Here is a 22,893-nt window from a genome sequence, read left to right on the forward strand (position 1 = left end):
ATGTGAGGCTTGAACCGAGAGACCAAGATGGCCGGAAGACTGACTATGGGTAGCTGACACTTGTCGACATCAACAAGCAAGAGTACATGAGGAGAGTTGTCGTGTTGACTAAGTCAAGACGGTGGTTGACCAAGTCAAGCGGAGGCGAAAGAGGACTGGTGATCAGGCGGTCAAGGACAACAGTGACACGTGTCGATATCGTGTAAGAGGCGTAGTAGATACGCTTCTCCAAGGGATTTGGTGGTTTAGGCCTCAAAACCACCAGCAAACGGTTTTCGGGTTTGGGCCTCAAAACCCGGTTGGAGTTTTCGTAGGAACGCGAAGCGGTATGTGGTGTCATCTCAAAGCTTGCGTCGAGTCGAAGCAAAGTCATGAAAAACTCGTGGCCATTAGATGCACCAATCAAGAGATGGACCATTTTCCCTTGAGGTTCCAATTAGCATTCAACCTTGGGCCTTTCCCCACTTGAGGTGATGTATGGTTACCCTACTCATCAATTTGGCGTCAGCCTAAAGACTGATCAACCAATTACTGACCTGGCGTCTTGGTTGACCTATCGTGAATTGATGACAGAGGTGATCCGACAACATCTAAATCGAGATGCATTGCATGAAGTGTCAGGCGGATCAGCAGTGTTCATGATTAGGTGTTCGTGAAGATACAACCATAAGTGCAGTCATCTCTAGCGCAACGCAGTCATCAGAAATTGTCTTTTAAGTTCTTCAGACCCTGTCGTATTTTGGCTCGCATTGGTTCCATCGCATATCGACTTGAGCTCCCGGCTTCTTCCTCGATGCATCATGTCTTTCATGTCTCACAACTGAAGAAGGCGGTGGGTGCTCACCATTCTGTGACTGTTGCACCTCTATCGAATGCCATCATGTGGAGCATTCCTAAAAGTATTCTCCAGCATCGCACGGTTGTCAAGGGTGCACACTCTATTCACATCGTGGGAAGATTTGGAGTTCGTCAAGCAACAATTTCCTCGCGCCACTGTATGGAGCCATCCTGGCATTGAAGGGGGAATGTCACGGTCGTGCCCACTGTGCCAAGTCCGACAACAGGACGAGCAGGACATCTTCTGTGGGCTACAAGCAAAGTGGTCGAGCAGGCCCAAGTTTTAGAACATGCGCGTATCCCGTCTTGAATGGGCGAAGTCATGATAAACTAGCGCTCCTGTCCGGTGCAAGGCATAGCTACTCCTGCCGTCTACCTCACGTCCGCCTCCTCTCCCGCCCCTTAATTTCTCCCTCCCTATGCCCCTCCTCCTTCGCTTCCTCCCTTGTCGTCGTCCTCGACCCTGCCCTTCTCATCGTCCTCGCCCCCGCCACCAGCCACCGTCCCACCACAGCCACAGCCACGGAGCTCCAGTGAAACCCTAGCGTGGCCGATGTAACACCCTAGCCCAGTAGTAGCCTGTAGTAGTGGTGAAGTTGGCCCTTGTGGCCCAAGTGGTTTGTATGTGGTTGTGGTTGGTGGGTTTAGACCACCTAGAAAGTTTATAAGGGTGAGGGCCACCTTATAAGCCTTGTCGTTCCAAACGTAGCACTTTCGGGTTAACCATTTTACACAAAGCGAGGACGAAAGTGTAAGCGAGGTGCTACGTGTATGCAGGCCTGTTCCATGTGTGGAGCTGGGCCATGTAAGCAGTTTTTAGATGCGGGGTGTTACAGATGGTATTCGGAGCATCAACCCTTGTTGCACGTGCCCGTAGAGGGGTGTACCAAAGGGTGGTCCTGGACATCTGCCATATATATATATGTATATATATATATATGTGTATATATATCTGTGGTGAGCTATCGAGGGCGTCAGACCTTAAGGGAGGGTGAATGTAACACCCTAGCCTAGTAGTAGCCTATAGTAGTGGTGAAGTTGGCACATGTGGCCCAAGTGGCTTATATGTGGTTGTGGTTGGTGGGTTTAGGACCACCTTGGAAGTTTATAGGAGGGTGAGGGTATAAGGTTGAGATGGCGACTAGAGGGGGGTGAATAGTCATTTCTAAATTTAATCGCATCGGCTAATCGAAACAAATACGGAATTAAAACAATTTAGTCTAGTCAAGACTACACCCCTCTATCAAAGTTCACAAGCACCTTATAAGATCCTAGTTAGGCAACAAAAGTGCCGGGCTAGCTTGAGCTCACCTATCCAATTCTAGGAGCAAGGTCACACAAACCTATGCTACTAGTATTTCAAGCAACGGGGGAGCTCCTACACATGCTAGTAAGCAAAAGCACAAAGCCAACTAAGCTCACTAGCAATGCTCAATAACAAGGCAACCAATGCCAAATTAGAGAGCGCAAATACTTAGCTACATAAACTAAGCAATATGACTAACAAGGTTACACAAATCAAATTAGCCACACAAGGGAGCTACTTCTATGCTACACAAGCAAGAAGGTAACTAGTGAGCTACACAAGCTAACTAATTACAAGAGCAACTACACAAGCACAATGTATATGAAAATAATTACAAGCTTGTGTAAGGGGATTGCAAACCAACGAGAAGAACAATGTTGATACGGTGATTTTCTCCTGAGGTTCATGTGCTTGCCAACACGCTACGTCCCCGTTGTGTCGACCGCTCACTTGGTGGTTCGGCGGCTAATTGGCATCACCCGCCAAGCCCGCATGTCGGGCACCGCAAAAACCTATCCTAAAAGTGAGGGTAGCTCAATGACACGCTCAACTAGAGTTGCTCTTCGTGGCTCCCGCGGGGTGAGCACAATGCCCCTCACAAAGCTCTTCTCCGGAGCACCGCATAAGCTTCTTGCGGGCTTCGACGAAGACCACCACCAAGCCGTCTAGGAGGTGGCAACCTCTAAGAGTAACAAGTACCACTGGCTTGCAAGACGACCATCTAGTGCCACTCCATGCAACCTCATGATGCAATCGCACTAGAATCACTCACTCACTCAATCGGATGAACACTATCAAGTTAGAGTGAGTTAGAGGGCTCCCAAGCACTCTCAAGCATGGACACAAAGTCCCCCAAGGTGCTCAGCTCTAGCCATGGCCGAGACCACCTTCTATTTATAGCCCCACAGGATAAACTTGCCGTTACCCCTTCACTAGGCATTTTTTGGGATGATCGGATGCACCGGTCGAATCGACCAGACGCACCCTGCCAGCATCCGGTCGTGCTTTGCCGTCTACATGTTGCTCTACATTCAACCAGAGCCACCCGATCTCAACGGTTAAGTTTCGACCAAACGCAGCACAATGATATGACCAGACGCTTCTACGCCTGAGTCCGGTCGTTTCTAAAGAACTCTCCGAGCCTCTGTTTTGCGACCGGATGCGTCCGCTCCTACATGATCGGATGCAGCACCTGAGTCTGATCAATCTTCGACTACCATGTGTCACTGCTATTCCTCACGCCACCACGTTAGTGTACGTCAGCACTGACCGAACGTAGGCCTCCTACATCCGATCACTCTTCGCGTTAGCATCCGGTCACGAGACCAAGACCGTGTGCTCACTGCTGCTACTGATCAAATGCACCAGTCCTACCGAGACCAGCGTCCGGTCACTCATAGTGACCTCCTATCGCATCCGTTTCTTCACCGAGTTGATCCGCATCAACTCCAACTTTATCTCCTTTGTAATTGTGCCAACACCACCATGTGTATGTATGTTAGCATTTTCACAATCATTTTTTAAAGGATTAGCCATGCCACTCGATCCTAGCGACGATGCAAAGTTAGATCATTCGAGTGGCACTAGATGACCGATATGCAAACAAGTTTGTCCCTCTTGATAGTACGACCAACTATTCTAAACCCGGTCATCAACTTCTCTACACACCTATGACCGGTGAAATAAAATACCCTAGGTTATACCTTTGTCTTGCGCATTCCATTCCATCTCCTCCAATGTCGATGCAACACATGCACCAACATGATCAACAATGATATGATCCGCTTCATATCATCACATGATCATATTGGTTCATCGATCTTGACTTCACTTGCTTTTCATCGTTGCCTTCATCCATCGGTGCCAAGTCTTGCTCAAGCTTCACCGTCACGCGGTCCATCGCTCTAAAGCCTCTGACTTGCCCTTCACTCTTACAACTTGTCCATCAAGCCAAGTCATGTCTTGATCTTATCCACCTTGATCACATGACTCAATGTCATGTCTTATGTGCAATGAGCTCCTTCATCATCACATGTGTGAGCTTTGCAACATCTCTGAGCCATTTTCACCTTTATGGCATATGTTGCGCACACACATGTACTTGTGGACTAATCACCTGTGTATCTCATATAAACACAATTAGTCCACCTAGATTGTCACTCAATTACCAAAACCACACAAGGACCTTTCAATCTCCTCCTTTTTGGTAATTGATGATAACTCTACAAAGATATGAAAATTAAGCTCTTTGGGATTCATGTTGCTTGCCCAAGCAATTTTACCATGTGTAAATGATTTTGAACAAGTACCACAAACCTGAAATGGTAGTATTAGCTCCCCCTACATATGTGCTAGAGTGTTTGGTTTGAAGCTCGCACATATGCATAGATTAGAATTGTGGAAGAGTAATTACTACCAAATTATGCTAAGGTGTATAGAGTAAACCTTTGAAGTGTGATACCAATCGGAGTTGCACCTTTAAGTTCATCCTTAGCACCATGGTTAGCTAGATATCACTTGGAAATCAAAGCACTAAATATCTCGTGAGATCCACATTAAAAGCAAGGTACTAGCATTACTTGATAAGCATACCAAGTGTCTAGACATCATTCTATGCATGCTAGTTTTTATTTCATCAATCAAATTCTACAACTAGCATATACCACACAAGCATGCATATTGAATTTAAAATCTTATGCAATGCAAGCAAGCACATGACTATGCACATATCAAATGCAACCAATCAAAGTTCATGAGCTTGATCCCCCTTCTTGTGTGCTTCTCTTGTCCAAGAATTATTGATCCATCTCTTTTCTTCAATGTTGCTCCCTCTTTGTCCATGTCCATGTCCAACATCTACTTCTTTTCTTTAATGTCTCCTAAAGCTTTCATATCTTTGTATAATCTCTCCCCCTTTGTCATCAATTTCTTTAAAAGGTGTGCTTCTCATTGATGCAAATGTTTGCATTTGGGGTAGATGATTGATGTTTGAATCTTGCATTTTTATGGACATCACTTGATTGTTGGAATGACACCACTTGTAGATATCACTTGTAGAGCTTCTTGAGATACCACACATAGGATTTTTGACCATGATACCAATTTGTGGGACACCTCCCCCTATGTCATATCATGGGTCATCCATTTGCTAAACTTAAGCTCTTGTAGGTGAGAGATGCATTCTTCATTTGATGATCACTTAAAGTTGAGGATCACTTATGGAACCATTGTCTTGCATGATTGATACCATGTGAAAGAATTTTCTAGTATGGAACCACTTATTGGATTTATCAATAAAAGTCATTTCTTGAACCTTTGCTATCTTTATAAGTATCACTTATAGGATATCACTTGTGAGTTGATCTAGACATTACTTATGAATTCTTGATGAAATACTTGAGTCTAGATACCACTTCAAACAAACAAACTAGATATCGATTTGTATTATTGTCTTGTGCTTGTACTCTTGATATTTATTATGAGCTTCTAAGTTGACTTGAACTAAATTGATTTGCCTAAGCTTCCAAGTCCGGTTTGTACCAATGACAAGCTTCTTTACACCTCTTGCAAGGGTTATCTTGTCAATGTTGTACTTGTCACTTGTTGGCAATCCAAATTAAAACAAGTACTTGGGTTTACTAGCTCATGAATAAATTCATATACTAACCACTAGATCAACTAATCATTCAAGCAATAGTGGTATGCTACGAATTTAAATATTTCATTTGTTATGCATGATCCTATGAAGCATGTACTATATGCACTAACCGCATACTAGTAAGGAATGAAATGATCATGCATATTACAATGATACCTTTGCTATATTAGAGTAGAGGATAGTCACATAGATTCCAATTCATTACTCCAATAGCAATGTGAAGTCCAATTATAAGCTTGGTGAAGACCAATAGATACCATTTTGAATTCCATTCTTCACCCATATAAAATGAATACCGCTTATAATTAAGTGCACTTTCTTGTTGTGGTTGGCTTTCTTCATCTTTTTGGTCAATGCTTGCATGAGAGCATCAATGTGAGAGTACAATTCGAAATATTATGACTAGCTCTTTTTTGGGTGTTGCTTGCTTTTCTTGATTAACCCTTTTAATTGCTTCAACTAAGCATCTCAAATGTCCCTCGGATCATCACTTTCATGTTAGCCTTCCAAGTATCATACTTGGTTTATCTACTCATAGGCGGCAAGCCCCTACACTAGGGAAAAGTGACCTCTCTCCAAAGAACCATTCTTGATACCCACTTGAAATAACTTGAATGATTGATCCAAGTGATGGACTTAACTTTATGAGTAACCTTGATTCCTTCTTTAAGTCCCTTTTCTATCTACTTATTTAAGTCATTTTCTTTCTACCAAATAATTTCTAATAGTCACTAGAACTTAAACTTTATCTCCATCTTAAGTTTGATCTTGATCTTCCAATTTGAGTACCAAATGTGTGTAAAGTACACTCCACAATCAAATGATCTTGTACTCTTTGCTTGTCATGCCTCAATTACTTATAAACATGTTTCCAACTTGAGAACCTTTCAATCAAAGTGACTCCAAATAAATCTAATAATTGTCACTTTTCTGGCAGATTCTGTACTCTTCAAAGAAAAATGCATATCTCCCAAAGTACTAATCTAAATACCACAAAATTTGGTGGAGATGTGCTTCACTAAGTTATTTAGTAGCTGTAAAAATTGAGCTTCATTTGACTTTTATATTACTACCAGATTTCAATTCTTCCACCACTATTACATGCTAAAAACTGTTGCACTATATCTGACAAGATCCACTCCAAAACTAAAGCATATCTTATCCAATTCTCATAAAATTTGTACAGCATCTTATACCATAAGTATAGAGCATGTACACCAATTTTTATACCAATCCAATAAGTTTTGATCACTCATACATGGCAAAGATCACAGCTAGCTTAGTTTTTGTAATATAGGACATATTTTAACTATTGAGCTATACTTCATCAAATGTGAATCAAACTTGAAACTAACTTGTTTGAATACTTTCATAAGACATAAATCCATTCAATCCACTCATTAAAAGTCATCTCATGAATTTATCCAACATAAATCAATCCAAACTTGATTACTAAGCAATTATCCATCCAATCATCTTATAGCAAGCAACATTACATATTTATCCAATTCAATCAACTCATATGCGCCCAAATGAAATGATCAATAAAAGATAAACCTTGGTTAGCTCATGATCATTCAACTAGCAAGCTTCAACTCAATTATTTACAAGCCATCAAATATATCCAATGAATCACCAACAACTTGAATTATAGCACTTGTATGATGTAGCATATTTGGACTTCACTCAATTATCATGGCATTGGGTTTGGATATGCACTAGGCTTCATATCTTGACTCAACATATGATGATCAATATGAAATTAATTGAACCAAGTCTCCAATGCCGATGGTACCTATAATCAATCATCCACTTTTTGATGGTACCCAAACAATTTTAGGTCCTCTCAAGTTAGGAGCCACATACTTAGGCAAAGCCTTAGTATGAGTAGCGGGATGTTTTGCAATAGCAACCATAGAGGTACCATTACCATCCTTCTTAAGCATAGAATCATCATCAATTGAAATAGGCTTAGGAGTGTTATCTAGGGGACATAAATGTGCCATGTGTCCCCTTTCCCGGCATGAGTAGTACTTTCTCTTTGATTGAGCCTTCTCTTCCTTACTCATGTGGTGCTTTCCATTGTCTTGCCTCTCATGGATTGCTTGAGCCTTCTTCTCAAGCTTGGTAGGACACTTAGAGGCAAAGTGTCCCATATTTTCACACTTGAAGCACTTGATGTGAGCATAGACTTTCTTCTCATCTTCATTCTTGCTCATCATCTTGGCATCTTGAGTTTGCATTGGATGCCTTGCCTTTCCACCCCTTCTTATTTTCTTCTTCTTTGTCATCAAGTCACCACCATCTTCATGAGAGATCTTGACTTGCTATTGGGGTGTCTTCTCTTGCTCAACTTGTGGCTTTGGTTGAGGCTCTTCTAGTTGCTTCACCAATTGCTTGGTTGGGCACATTGAGGTAAGATGACCCCAAGTGCGGCACTTGAAGCACTTCACATGTTTGAGCCTCTCCTCTTCTTTTATCTTCTTGAGCTTCTCAATGTTAGGGCAACCATTTACAAGGTGTCCCGCTTCATGACACCGGTAGCACATGGTATGAGAGAACTTTCTTTGTTGTAGCTTCTTTATCTTTCTTTCTCTCTTTCTTTCCCCCTTTGTCATCTCCTTTTTGAAGCCAAGACCACACTTGTCACCATAGTTTCTTTGAGTCTTCAACATGTGCTCAAAGGTTACTTTTGAGTTGTAGCACCTCTCCAACTTGTTACTCAAATTCTTCACTTCGTTTTTGAGGTCATTGTTCTCCTTCAAAAGGTTAGTCTCACAAGACATAGAAGTAGAACAAGCATCTATATGTGAAGAGCATGGCATATCTAATAAATCATCACAAGAGGTGGATACATGCTTCTTGCCTACATCACAAGGGTTAGCAACATTTTGCAATGTATCATTTGATCCATGTGATGAGCTCTCATTATTTTTGAGTTTCTTTGTAAACACTTTAATGAGAGAAGCATGTTGTTCTAATAATTCTTCATGAGATGCAAGTAGTGTCTCATGATTCAATTTTAGAACATCAAATAATTTCTTATGTTCTTCACAAGAGTTCTTTAGAAATGAGTTTTCATTTTCCAATTTCAATGTTTTAGCTTTCTCATTTTCTAAAGACATGGTCATGCTAGCAAGTGTACTTACAAGCTCATCATATGAATCAACATGATCAACCACATTAACATTTGAAACCTTGGTGTCACCTTGTGATATGAAGCAATATGGTGTAGTTGGAGAGTTTGTAGTAGCATCACAATCATGGCTTGAGCATGAACCATCATCACCATCAAGTGTGCATGGGGTAGGATCATCATGTACATCACTTAAGGCTTCACCGTCAATCTTGTCAAGTGAACTTGTAGTAGATCGATCATCATCATCACTTGACCATGAGGTGGAGCAATCTTCCATAGTCACCAAGTTGTGGTCATGCTCCTTGAACTTGCCATCATTCCATGTGGAGGAATCACCGAAGGTGCGCTTGATGGACTCCCATATCTCACGAGCGGTTCCCGTGATGTTTACTTGCTTCATCAAATCAAAACTCAAAGCATCCATTAGAAAACAACAAGCATGTGCATCAAGTTCATAGAGAACTCTTTGAACTTTGATGAGATTTCTATGATCCAAGACATGGGTGAGACCACTAGTGACAATCCACCAAAACTTAGGTCCCCTTGCACGAAAATAATCAAGCATGTGATTTTTACAAAGTGCAAAGTTTGTGCCATAAAAAATGTATGCCTCACAAACATCTAGCCCACTAGACGCCATCCTCTCGGGTCAGTGGAGACCATAAATGAGAGACCTAGCTCCGATACCACTTGTAAGGTCGAGATGGCAACTAGAGGGGGGGGGGGGTGAATAGTCGTTTCTAAATTTAATCGCGTCGGCTAACCGAAACAAATATGAAATTAAAACAATTCGGTCTAGTCAAGACTACACCCCTCTATCAAAGTTCACAAGCACCTTATAAGATCCTAGTTAGACAATAAAAGTGCCGGGCTAGCTTGAGCTCACCTATCCAATTCTAGGAGCAAGGTCACACAAACCTATGCCACTAGTATTTCAAGCAACGGGAGAGCTCCTACAAATGCTAGTAAGCAAAAGCACAAAGTCAACTAAGCTCACTAGCAATGCTCAATAACAAGGCAACTAATGCCAAATTAGAGAGCGCAAATACTTAGCTACACAAACTAAGCAATGCGACTAAAACAAGGTTACACAAACCAAATTAGCCATGCAAGGGAGCTACTTCTATGCTACACAAGCAAGAAGGTAACTAGTGAGCTACACAAGCTAACTAATTACAAGAGCAACTACACAAGCACAATGTATACAAAAATAATTACAAGCTTGTATAAGGGGATTACAAACCAATGGGAAGAACAATGTTGACACAGTGATTTTCTCCCGAGGTTCACATGCTTGCCAACACGCTACGTCCCCATTGTGTCGACCGCTCACTTAGTGGCACGACGGCTAATTGGCATCACCCGCCAAGCCCGCACGTCGGGCACCATAGAAACCTACCCTGAAAGTGAGGGTAGCTCAATGACACGCTCAACTAGAGTTGCTCTTCACGGCTCCCGTGGGGCGAACACAATGCCTCTCACAAAGCTCTTCTCTAGAGCACCACACAAGCTTCTTGCGGGCTTCGACTGAGACCACCACCAAGCCATCTAGGAGGTGGCAACCTCCAAGAGTAACAAGCACCACCGGCTTGTAAGACAACCACCTAGTGCCACTCGATGCAACCTCACAATGCAATCGCACTAGAATCGCTCACTCACTTAATCGGATGAACACTATCAAGCTAGAGTGAGTTAGAGGGCTCCCAAGCACTCTCAAGCATGGACACAAAGTCCCCCAAGATGCTCAGCTCTAGCCATGGCCGAGACCACCTTCTATTTATAGCCCCACGGGCTAAACTAGCCGTTACCCCTTCACTGGGTATTTTTCAGGACGACCAGACGCACCCTACCAGTGTCCGGTCGCGCTACGCCGTCCACGTGTCGCTCTGCGTTCAACCAGAGCCGCCCAATCTCAACGGTTAAGTTTCGACTAGACGCAGCATAGTGATATGACCGGACACTGCTACGCCATAGTCTGGTCATTTCTAGAGAGCTCCCCGAGCCTCTGTTTTGCGACCGGATGCATCCGCTCCTGCACGACCGGACACAGCACCTGAGTTCGGTCATTCTTCCGACTGCCATGCGTCACACTATTCCTCATGGCACCACTTCAGCGTATGTCAGCACTGATCGGACGCATGCCTTGAGCGTCCGGTCAGTCTTTGCGCTAGGGTCCGGTCACAAGACCGAGACCGCGCGCTTACTGCTGCTACTAACCAGACTCGCCGGTCCTGCCGAGACTAGCGTCCGGTCACTCATAGTGACCTCCGTTTCTTCACCGAGTTGATCCGCATCAACTCCAACTTCATCTCTTTTGTAAATGTGCCAACACCACCAAGTGTACACCACCATGTGTATGTGTGTTAGCATTTTCACAATCATTTTTCAAATGATTAGCCACTCCACTTGCCACGCCACTTGATCCTAGCGACGATGCAAAGTTAGATCACTCGAGTGGCACTAGATGACCGATATGCAAATAAGTTTGCCCCTCTTGATAGTATGGCCATCTATTCTAAACTCGGTCATCAACTTCTCTACACACCTATGACCAGTGAAATGAAATGCCCTAGGTTATACCTTTGCCTTACGTATTCCATTCCATCTCCTCCAATGTCGATGCAACACATGCAACAACACGATCAACAATGATATGATCCGCTTCATATCATCACGTGATCATATTGGTTCATCGATCTTGACTTCACTTGCTTTTTACCGTTGTCTTTGTCCATCGGCGCCAAGTCTTGCTCAGGCTTCACCGCCACGCAGTCCATCGCTCCAAAGCCTCCGACTTGCCCTTCACTCTTGTAGCCGGTCTATCAAGCCAAGTCATGTCTTGATCTTCTCCACCTTGATCACATGACTCAATGTCATGTCTCATGTGCAATGAGCTCCTTCATCATCACATGTCTGAGCTTTGCAACATCTCCGAGCCATTTCCACCTTCATGGCATATGTTGCTCACACACATATATTTGTGGACTAATCACATGTGTATCTCACATAAACACAATTAGTCCACCTAGGTTGTCACTCAATTACCAAAACCACACAAGGACCTTTCAGAGGGCCAGCTTATAAGCCTTGTCGTTCCAAACGTAGCACTTTCGGGTTAACCCTTTTACACGAAGCGAGGACGAAAGTGTAAGCGATGTGCTACGTGTATGCAAACCCATTCCACGTGTGGAGCTGAGCCATATAAACAGTTTTTGGACGCAGGCGTTACAGCTGTGGCGCTGGCTTCTTCCCCTCCCCCATCCCGCCGTGGCGAGCTCTACGGCCATGGCGCCCCCGCCCCTCTGGCCTGGTCGCCTCTACTGCCGCCTGGACCCCTTACCACCCGACCACCTTCCCTGCTGCCTGGCTGGCCTGCCTCCCCCTGGCCGGCCCCTTCTATGCCCGCCAGAGCTAGGAAGAAGAGGGGGAGATACCGGAGAGAGAGGACGTAGGCGAGGCGCCCGTCGGAACCCAATCTCCTCCTTCCTCTCTAACGCGGATGCAAGCCCCTTCCTCTTCCGCTCCATCAGGCACGGGCGCGGGCGCGTGGGTCACACGAGCGCACGGCCGTCGCGTAATAAACTTTGCGTATCATTAATCCATACATTAAGGACACCTATGAACTTCTGCAAGTGAGTCGTCATGTGTAATAATTAATGGATCATTAATCCATACATTAAGGACACCTATGAACTTCTGCAGGTGAGTCGTCATGTGTAATAATTAATGGATCGAAATTAATTATTGACCAAAAGATAACATCAAAGTGTATCCCGTTTCTTTGCCAACAAGAAGAAATTTTATATTCCATCGAACATTTTAGATGAAGCACAATACAGATCATGGAAATCCATGATCTTTATATTTATAAATGTATAACCCAACAAGAGATGACCCACTCGTTTAGCTTGAACTTTTTGACCGTATAACCACCGTGTCGGTCCTTTTTGTCGATGTTTTTGACAACTAGCACAGGCCAATAATGGCAAGCACTCCGATCAAAAAAATAAAATAAAATAATGGCAAGCACTAAGAACAATCCCTAACTATTCCAATTTCCAAATGACAAGAGAATACTGACTACTAGTATGTATGACATTCATCTTCTTTAATTAAAGTCCAGTTCCAATAAAACAACATTTCATACAAAGATTCACATGATTAGTGTTTATCCGGGATATTTGTATATAGTTACACAAACTCTTTGTTCACTGGTACATACGCAAAATCGCCTGCATAGTTCAATCCTGCAGTGGCTAAGCCTGGTGCAGTCACTACGGGATACTGATTAATTACCGAGTGTGATAAACACTCGGCAAATATGGATAAACACTCGGTAAATCTTTTACCGAGTGCCACACTCGGTAAACATGACTCGGTAAACAACGACTCGGTAAAGTTAGTTTACCGAGTGTCAACTAACGGGGCACTCGGAGAATAAATCTTACCGAGTGCTACGCCGGCACTCGGTAAACAACTACGACGTGACGGTCGTCAGTCCCCAAGCTTGCCGTTAACGGCGTCGTTTACCGAGTGTTAGACATAGCACTCGGTAAACAGATAACCATTTTCATGATTAAAACAATTCCGCAAATATTTTTTTCCTAATATAGTTTACCGAGTGTACCGGTAACACTCGGTAAACATGTAACTCATTTACCGAGTGTTCCACTCGGTAAAAAATGGCACATATATCCGAGTGGGGTCGCAGGCACTCGGTAAAAAATGGCACATATATCCGAGTGGGGTCGTGGCACTCGGTAAAAAATGACACACTCGGCAAAATTAACAGAATCAGAACCAATTTGGTTCTGTTCTCTGTTTTACCGAGTGTAACACTCGGTAAACATCACCATTACCGAGTGTTACACTCGGTAAAACTTGTCCACAGTATTTTTTTTTGTTTGTTTCAGTGCATATCCAGCCACAATTAACAACAATTATAACAGAATATCACAGTTACCAACAGATAGACAATATATATCACATATATGTCCACAAATGTCACATCCACTCATTATAACCAACATATAGCTACAACAAATGTCACAAGCACAATGCAAAGTCCACAAACACCATCAACATGTCCAAAGTCCACAAAGTTCAACCCACTTCTAAGTTCAACATACAAACAAGTGAAACATGGTCCTGTCACATGGTCGGAGCCCTACCGAGAAACGGAGACAAGTCCAAGTCTTGATCGTTGTTCGATCCAGCTGTAGAAGGTCCCTGGAATGAGGGAGCAAAAGAAAATAAACATATTTGTCAATTAATCATAAGGTAGTATGCCAAATTCAAATATTCCTTCGAAAGACCAGTTAACAGTGACATCAATATATAGGCATATAATAGATAACACATATCAAGTTAGTTGCTGTTTAGTTCTCCTCTATGTGCAAGATATCGTCACACATGGTCGAGTAGACTGAACATGAATTGGGCAAACACCTATGTACTCATGTAGAACCTAACATGATGCCTTTCAAGGTCTGAACAATATTACTAATAATCTAACTTATACATGTATGTATCCTACTCTCTTCTAGGTTCTAACATGATAGTGTTGACTGTAGCACAATCTGAACTGAAAAAGCCTTTCAAGATGAAGAGTGACTCACAGGAGTGCCGTCGCGCGGAGGTGGAGGCACCAACGGTATCATCGGCGGCGGCGGAGGCGGTGGAGGCTGGCCCATGCTCTGAGAAAAGCTGGCCATGTACTCGTACCAGGCCTTCTGCGACTGCTGGAAGGCCTCAAGCTGGGCCTGCACTCGCGCCCTCTCCTGTGCCAACTCGGCCTGGTGCGATAGCTGGAGGGCCTGAAACTGGCTCTGTGAGGCCTGCTGTGACTCCTGCAGGGCTTCAATCTGGGCCTACAATTATTTATCACATAGTTAGAATGCAAATAAAGAACGGGTAGAAAATGAATGGACAACGAATGCAACAGAACTAACCTGGAGTGCTACCACCTAGGGCTGTGAGCGTGGGCGTATGGCCGGGCTCGAACTCGTGCTCCGGGCTCTAATCTAGGCGAGTGTCTGAGTGTTGGCCGTGTCTATGGTGCTGTTGCCCATATAGTACCTCCCGTGTGGCTTACCTGGTCCCAACCTCATGACAATGTCACCCTCGAGGTCAGCGGTGCTCGGATCAAATTCTGGCCCATGGATCTCTCTCGCCATCGCCGTGTACTCGCTGAGGCGACTGTGCACGCTCAGGTTACTGTATGCCTCAGGCGGGTCCTCCGGGTTGTAGACGAGGTCGGGGTCCTTTGCCTTGCCCTTGTGTGCCAAGGCATATGCCTTGAACGAGGCGCACTCCTGGCCGGGGTGGAACCGCGTCTGCAGGAAGAAGCACAACAATAAGATATTATGCATTCAGAAGTTAGCGTAGCAACAACGAAATGAAATCCGCGTACATATCTGGCTGCATATTCCTTGAGGGTAGTGGGCCCTTGTTTGTGCGAGGAACCCTGCATCATCGCACGGCAACGTGAGCGTACGGCGTGATATTGCTCGTACTCCTCACTCAACCACGTGTCCACAATGGCCTCCCAGCAGTTGTCCATCCCCGCACACCAAGCAGGAGGCACCTGCACGTACACGAGCACATGACAAATCATAAATCAATTTCAGTGCAATTAATCACAGACGATGTAATCTCATGTTTACCATCAAGTATTGCTCCTTAGTTAGGGGCAGGTGCACTGCCTGCGCTCTGGTGACTCTGTTTCCTCTACGGGCATAGTAAATTCTTCTGCACAGGAGCTTTGTCTCGTAGAAGAGGTCCTGCACTCGGTGAACACAGACTCTGTTCACCACGTCATCCGCGTCCTCCCTACGTACTCCCTCCGCCAAGGTGTAGTAATCCTACAAGCAAATACAGTCAGTAATATACAATTAATGTGATGTTATTATCAGCATAGTGCGATGAACACGTACCCACAGCTCTTTCATCACCCGGTCGGCCTTGCTGTTATAACACCTGCCAGCTCGATCAGTCTGATCGCTGGCGGCGTGCCAGTGGGACCACTTCATGGCGGGCTGCACAACACCATCGATCCTCACCATCCCGGGGTAGTTTGCCCTGCACAGAAGACCCAGGATCCCGTTTACTCGGCGAGAGTGACTCCCTGGGATCACCATTTCCCAATCCCTACACAAAGTTATTGAGATTGAATATTAGTTTCTGTTATAACTTAAAAACCTGTGAATTAGTGTTAACATGCAAAAATTACTTACTTAGTTCCGGATGGTCGAATCACTGGCCGTCTCTGTATGGGTAAGTCTGGGAGGCGCGACGACCCTCGCAGCCAAACCGTAGGCACCCCATTTTCCTCTGCCACCAAGTCGGCATCCTCCTCGCGCTCAACCCGCTCGGAAGCATCCTCCCTCCGTGCCTCCTCCACCGCCTCCGCTATCTCCTCCCTGGTCTCTTCCTCCTCCTCATCCTCCTCCATGGCCGCTACGAACTCGTGGTCATCGTCCTGTGGAGGAGGTGTCGGCTCTCGACGCCCTCGTCGTCGCCGTCCTCCTCCTCCACCCTGGGCTCCTCCTTCATCCTGGGCTCCACCTCCCTGGGCACGCCCTCGTCATCGTCCTCCTCCTCCTCCCTGGGCATGCCCTCCACCCTCAGTCTATGCACGCCCTCCTCCTCCACCCTGGCTGGACCCCTCGCCACCAGCCAGTAAGGTCATAACCGACCTAAGCTTCCTGATTCCACCGCCCACCATCAATCACCTGCAACAAAAGGAATAAACTATCAGTACGCATATACAAAAGTAAATGTATCATACATGTATAAAAGAGATGCAAAATAAGTAAATATATCATACATGTATAAAAGAGATGCAAAATAAGTAAATGTATCATACATGTATAAAATTGCCATAAGTACTACAGATCTTACATGTACTAGAAATAATCATCAAGATCATCGATAGGTGGGCCAAAAATCTCATCATCGCTATTGTCGACGTAATTATGATCGTCTCTCAAAGTCTCATCACTAGCGACACTGCCTGAATGGTGTTGCTCAAGTAATAACAAGTCCTTCGCGTTGTTAACCTCCTCTCCATCATCCCCGTCAACAATGATCGTATCATTGTCTACTTCCATTGTGAGATCTACATCTAAGACAATCTCAAAACTCCCTTCTAATCCTTCTTCTTGAAAGAACTCTCCGTCATATGTGTTTGCATCGATGTTATAATCATCATCGTTTGGGACGGGTACTTTACCATGCGGCGATACCTTGTACACAACATCATACGCCTTAAGACGGTCTTTGGTTTGGCACGGGTATGAGAGATAATAAACTTGCGTGGCCTGTTGGGCCACAATGTACACGTCGTCTCCTAACAAGACGGATGACTTTAGAACTTCGACTAACCCAAGCTCAGGGGTCTTTATCACTTCTTTGGGATCAAACCAATGGCATTTGAATATGACAGGATGAAGAGGTACACAACCAGGAAACTTGAGTTTGTATATTTCTTCAATTATTCCATAGTAGTCCAACCCATCTGTGCCTGGCGTGAAAACACCGGTATTTGTGGTTCTTCGATTCGGCCGACGCTGCTCATGCCGAGTTGTGTGAAAGCGATATCCATTGACATCGTACACAGAGAATGACTTTACCCTAAATTCAAATCCATTGGCAACTTGCCTCAACTCGGCACTCATAGACACGTCAGTTTTGGCCTGCTAGTTCAAGTAGGATGATTCGTTATATATTTGTCAAGTTGAGAGTTAAGTACAAACAACAAATGAAATTGAACAGTACCTCCTCCTTGAACCAACAAATAAAAGTGGGATTTCGTTCTCCCGCGCCATGTCTTAGAAGGGTTTCAACTTCCGCTTCGGTGGGTTCCCTCCGTGATGGACGATGGTAGAGGAGAACAAATTTGCTGTAACGGCCGTTAACAAGAGGGTTGGATGGGTGCATGCGAAATACTGACAAGAAAAGAAACAAGTTTGTGTAAAACTTACGCAATGTACGGGCCAACCTCTTCAAGGTTCCGCAACACATACAGCTGGATAGAGCGCCACTCTTCTAGGCTCAACATCTTCAAGGTAGGTTCACTTGCACTTTCGAGTTGCCCTCGGAAAAGGCTGAGGGTCGACTGATTGTCGGCAGCATTGTAACGAGGGGGTGGATTATGCACGTTAGGAAGGTTGTCGGCATAGTATCTTGTTGTGAAGTATGACACCTCCTCCACAATGGATGCCTCTGCACAGGAAGCTTCAATTTTGCATTTATTTTTGCATTTTGTTCTAAGAACCTTTAGGCATCGCTCAATTGGATAGCACCAACGGGCATGCACAGGGCCCCCCATTTTTGCCTCATATGGTAGGTGCAAGAGCAAATGTTGCATCGGATTGAAGAAGCCGGGGGGAAAGATCTTCTCCAACTTGCAGAGCAACACCGGGGCCATTCTTTCCATTTCTTCAATCTCGGTCTGAGATATCTCCTTAGCACATAGCTTGCGGAAGAACATGCTCAACTCTGCCATCACTCGCCAGATGTGATCAGGGAAATAGCCACGAACCATCACCGGAAGAAGGCGCTCAATCCATATGTGGTAATCATGACTCTTCAGCCCTGTGATTCGCATGGTACTTAAGTTCACACCCCTCCTCCAATTCGCTGCATACCCGTCAGGGAACATCAACGATTGGAACCATTGAAGAACTTCTTTCTTTTGGGCCCTCGTTAGGACGAAGTCGGCCTTAGGCTTCTTCCATGACTTCCCGCGTAAGGGAGGCAACATGTTTAGCTTTGGTCTATCGCACAGCATTGCTTGATCCAATCTAGCCTTGACATTGTCCTTTGACTTTTCCCAGTCCATGATTGTGTGAAGGACCGCCTCGGCGAAATTCTTTTCAGTGTGCATTACATCAATGTTATGTGGAAGAAGGAGGTCCTTAAAGTAAGGAAGCTTCCACAAGCACGACTTGTGTGTCCAGGCATGCTCTTTTCCATATCCCATGAAGCCCCCCTTTTCATTGTCGACCACAAGACCATCTAACATCTCAAGAACCTGGGCACCTGTCATCATTTCCGGTGCAGAGTCTTCCACTGTGACACCTTTTCGAAAGTTCTTCTTGTCTCTCCTGAATGGGTGGTCAAGAGGGAGGAATTGTCGATGTTTGTCAAACGAAGAAAACTTGCCCCCCTTCTCCAACCGAAAGAACTCCACAGCTGACTTGCATATCGGGCATGGCATCTTCGTGTGAACACACCAGCCACAAAATAACCCATAAGCCAGGAAGTCATGCATGGAATAATGGTACCAAATATGCATTCTGAAGTTTGTCTTTGTGAATCGGTCGTATGTCACTACCCCTTCGTCCCATGCACGGACCAAATCGTCTATCAAAGGCTCCATGTACACACTCATATTAGCCCCCGGGTGTCCTGGAATTATAAGTGACAAGAAAATATTTTGCCGTTGAAAGGCGACGCCAGGTGGGAGGTTGAGAGGGATGACAAATACGGGCCAACATGTGTATGGTGAAGAACCCATTCCATAAGGATTGAACCCATCAGTTGCCAGTGCAATGCGTACATTACGAGCCTCATCAGCTTTGTCGGTATGCTTCCGATCGAAGCTTTTCCATGATTCACCATCGGACGGATGTATCATCTTGTCAGTGTATCGGCGTCCAGTTTTGTGCCACGTCATCTGTTTTGCGGATTCCTCGCTCATGAAAAGCCGTTGGATCCTCGGTATGAAAGGAAGGTACCTCAGGATCTTTGCGCCGACTTTTGTTTGCGTCTTCCGACCATCACCAGATTCTAACTCAATGTACCTAGATGCCTTACACTTCGGACAGTACTTATCGTCAGCATGTTCTCCCCTGAATAAGATGCATCCGTTCGGACAAGCATGTATCTGCTCGTACGACATCTTGAGTGCACGAAGGATTTTATTTGACTCATATGTGTTCTTTGGCAGAACGTGATCATCCGGAAGTAGGGTGCCAACTACTGTCAACAGTTGATCGAAGGATTCTCTACTCCAGCTAAACTGGGACTTCACAGCCATTAGACGTGCAATGGCATCCAGTTTAGAAACATTGGTGCGCCCGTGAAGGGGTTGTTGTGCCGCATCCAACATGGCGTAAAACGCCTTTGCAGTTTGCTCTGGCTCCTGCTCTGCACTTCCTTCATCGAAAGCCATGTCATGGTCATTTAACATTTCTGCCACCCCGGCTTCAGAATCAAACTCCTCGATCCGTTGTCTCACGACCTCTTCTCTCGCACGATGGCGTTCACCATGCATGGTCCACCGGGTATAGTTCTCTACAAATCCATTGTTGACAAGATCTTTACTCATCTCCTCATATGTTTTCATTGCCTTGTTCTTACACTTCCTACAGGGACACCAGGCATGTCGCCGTCCGTTTGCAAATGCCTTCGTCATGAAATCATTGGCCTTCTCAATCCATTCATTTGTGTATTGACCCCTCTTCTGATAGCCCGTGTACATCCACTGACGGTCATCCATCCTAACATATAGACGATATTGCAGTTTAGAGCAATAGAGTAGTAGTGCTAGAGAAAAACCATATGAGATGATAAAGAGACATTCATGTTCTTGGTCGATTCACATAGAAGATGTTTGCTAGATTGGATGATGAGATTTTACCTAAGGTTGAAAGGCCGCTATGTCACTTGTAGATGGAGGAATACATGGAACCAATTTTTTTGTAGCCACAACCATCACTAGCAAGATTTGTTCAAAATGATTTGTACAGTATATATTATTTCTCTCCTTGCTTCACAACCATCAAGGCTATTGTGCAGGCATCACTATCAAAAAGATTTGTTCATATGGTCTCGTAGCCCATCATTTTTGTTCAAAAAGATTTGTACAGTATATATTATTTCTCTCCTTGCTTCACAACCAGATAATGGTGGGGGTTCCTTTTCTCAAATTGTTTCCTTGACTTTCCAAGTTTTTTTTTTGCCTCCTGATCACCTATAATTTCCAAGCTTATAACAAGGTGTGGGTACATTGGTCACTGGGATTTTAGGTGAAAGGCCTTCCAAGTTTTCAAGTAACATATTGCAGACAGAGCTAACTTGTATATATCGGACACAAATACAAGCTCAAAGTATTGATTGCTGTATAACAAACAATTGTCTACAGATAAATAGAATGAGATGGTTCTTCCATAACACTTCTAGCAACTGGTATTGACAAGCAAGCTATGATCAGTCCAAAGCATCCTTTTTACAATATGGCAACTACTGTTCAGCAGCATATATTGGAATATTTATCCGAAAACTAGACATGTCATGCAATCCAGTTGGAAGCTTTTGTGGCTAACACAGCACAGGTTTCAGTTCCGAGCTTTCAGCCAAGCATTGTTGGTTAACTATCTGGAAGTTACATTTAGCTTATTACTTTAGCATTCAGCAAAAAACAACTAATGCAGGAAAGAACAGACAATAAATATACAGCAAGCACTCACTCGCTATTATAACCTGAAACCTATGACCTGAATACAAACCGACATTGGTAGCAGAGTCAGACTACAAAAACAGAGTTCATTGCAATTCTGGGAACACCATAGATAGCATTTCATACTGACTTGAATGCAAACCAGCATAGTCCGGGAAACTTAGAAAACTACATTAATTAGGATAACTGGCTACTGGCATATATGTAACCTAGTACATGATGTCTCAGCTTCCTTGCAGTATTAATTGGACAAAAAGTCTAAGAAGCAGGGGACAAAAGGAGTAACACGGCTACACTCATGCTCAAGAGTGCCGAGAGCGCGCACCTCTTTACTGTCCATGTCATATGAGATGAGTTGCCAGTTCCAATATTGAACAATGAACACCAAATTTCTGTCTGGATGAAAGGCCGCTATGTCACTTGTAGATGGAGGCACAGCTAAGCACATTGGCATGCATGCCGCCGTGCATTGTTGTCTGAAGCAGGCAAGCTGGCTTCGCCAACTATGTAACTTGTTTACTTTATTTCAACTAAGATTCCGGTGCAAGTTATCTTGCTAAAATACATATCTTCCAGCTTTACTACCAAAGCAAAATTCCAGTCTGCAAATTAAATGTACTCATGTAGGACTCCTTTTTTTGTTTTATTTTTTCAAAGATCCGACAGATAAATTGCCCTACACGAGAACGAGAGCCTATAAATTGATTGATACTAGAACACCTTCTCATATTCTTTCAGTTTGACGAGCAGTAATTAGCCCAGTAATCATGCATGCATGCACTTAATTTGATGTAACCTTTCCATCTACCGCGCGCATGCACATCTCAGTTACTTGTAAAAGTATATCTGGAAGACTGGAACGAGTGGCGAGATAATAGCCTATTATTATTGCTAGTAGTAGTGGGCTGGATTGTTTTTTTTTTCTCTCTCTCCTTTTTTGGGTCGTCGAGATGGAGAAGAACGACGGCAGCAGCAGCAGCAGCAGCAAGGGTATATGGGAGATGTTCAGGAACAAGGAGAGAGCAGCGCCAAGAGGATCAAGTGCAGCATAGAGGAGGCGGCATTCTGTTGCGGCGAATGCAATGAGCCCCTCAGGCCTCCGATATTCCAGGTTAATTCATTTGACAAAAGAACGTTTCGTTGATGGATCAACTTGGCAATGGCTTGGTGTTCTTGAATTAAAATGCATATGTACGATCAAATCCAAAATTTCTTCTCCAGCACATACAAAAAATAACGCTTTAATTTAAAATTAAATTCAAAAGCATTCAAAACGAGCTTAATTGTTTGTTAATGCAAGGATGATGCACATGTATGATTTATGACATGTTTAGAATTATTTGGTCTGTTACATTATAACTATATTCTAATAATAAAAAGTACTAGTCAAAATTAGATTTCGAAGACCGTAAAAGGCTATAGCGACAAGTATCAATGACAAGGTGAGTTTTATTTTTTTGTTTATGATAAATAAAAGATGTCGTTTC

At 44.1% G+C, this 22,893-nt stretch overlaps 2 protein-coding genes across 2 annotated transcripts; both read right to left on the reverse strand.

Moving 5' to 3' along the window:
* Positions 1-14,010: 14,010 nt before the first annotated feature.
* Positions 14,011-15,537, reverse strand: LOC136495371 (uncharacterized). Its single transcript, XM_066491314.1, has 4 exons — positions 15,353-15,537; positions 15,035-15,275; positions 14,559-14,810; positions 14,011-14,169 (listed from the first exon to the last, which is right to left on the reverse strand). The coding sequence occupies exons 1-3, from the start codon at positions 15,500-15,502 to the stop codon at positions 14,800-14,802; spliced, it is 402 nt and encodes a 133-aa protein (XP_066347411.1). The 5' UTR covers positions 15,503-15,537; the 3' UTR covers positions 14,011-14,169; positions 14,559-14,799.
* Positions 15,538-15,625: 88 nt separating this feature from the next.
* LOC136495744 (uncharacterized) lies at positions 15,626-16,393 on the reverse strand. The gene is made up of 4 exons (XM_066491589.1): positions 16,176-16,393; positions 15,876-16,089; positions 15,678-15,803; positions 15,626-15,640 (listed from the first exon to the last, which is right to left on the reverse strand). The coding sequence occupies exons 1-4, from the start codon at positions 16,391-16,393 to the stop codon at positions 15,626-15,628; spliced, it is 573 nt and encodes a 190-aa protein (XP_066347686.1).
* Positions 16,394-22,893: the final 6,500 nt, after the last annotated feature.

Source organism: Miscanthus floridulus, chromosome 12 (genome assembly GCF_019320115.1).
Source record: "Miscanthus floridulus cultivar M001 chromosome 12, ASM1932011v1, whole genome shotgun sequence".
In the NCBI taxonomy this organism is placed as follows: domain Eukaryota; kingdom Viridiplantae; phylum Streptophyta; class Magnoliopsida; order Poales; family Poaceae; genus Miscanthus; species Miscanthus floridulus.

Bases quoted from the DNA above. Each gene is read 5' to 3' on its own strand.
- LOC136495371 (XM_066491314.1), bottom strand. From the start codon at position 15,502: ATGGACAACTGCTGGGAGGCCATTGTGGACACGTGGTTGAGTGAGGAG. The intron at 15,276-15,352 runs GTACGCGGATTT...TTCTTCCTGCAG, and splicing joins AGGAATATGCAGCCAGATAT to ACGCGGTTCCACCCCGGCCA.
- LOC136495744 (XM_066491589.1), bottom strand. From the start codon at position 16,393: ATGGAGGAGGATGAGGAGGAGGAAGAGACCAGGGAGGAGATAGCGGAG. The intron at 16,090-16,175 runs GTAAGTAATTTT...AACTTTGTGTAG, and splicing joins ATTCGACCATCCGGAACTAA to GGATTGGGAAATGGTGATCC. The intron at 15,804-15,875 runs GTACGTGTTCAT...ATTTGCTTGTAG, and splicing joins GGGTGATGAAAGAGCTGTGG to GATTACTACACCTTGGCGGA.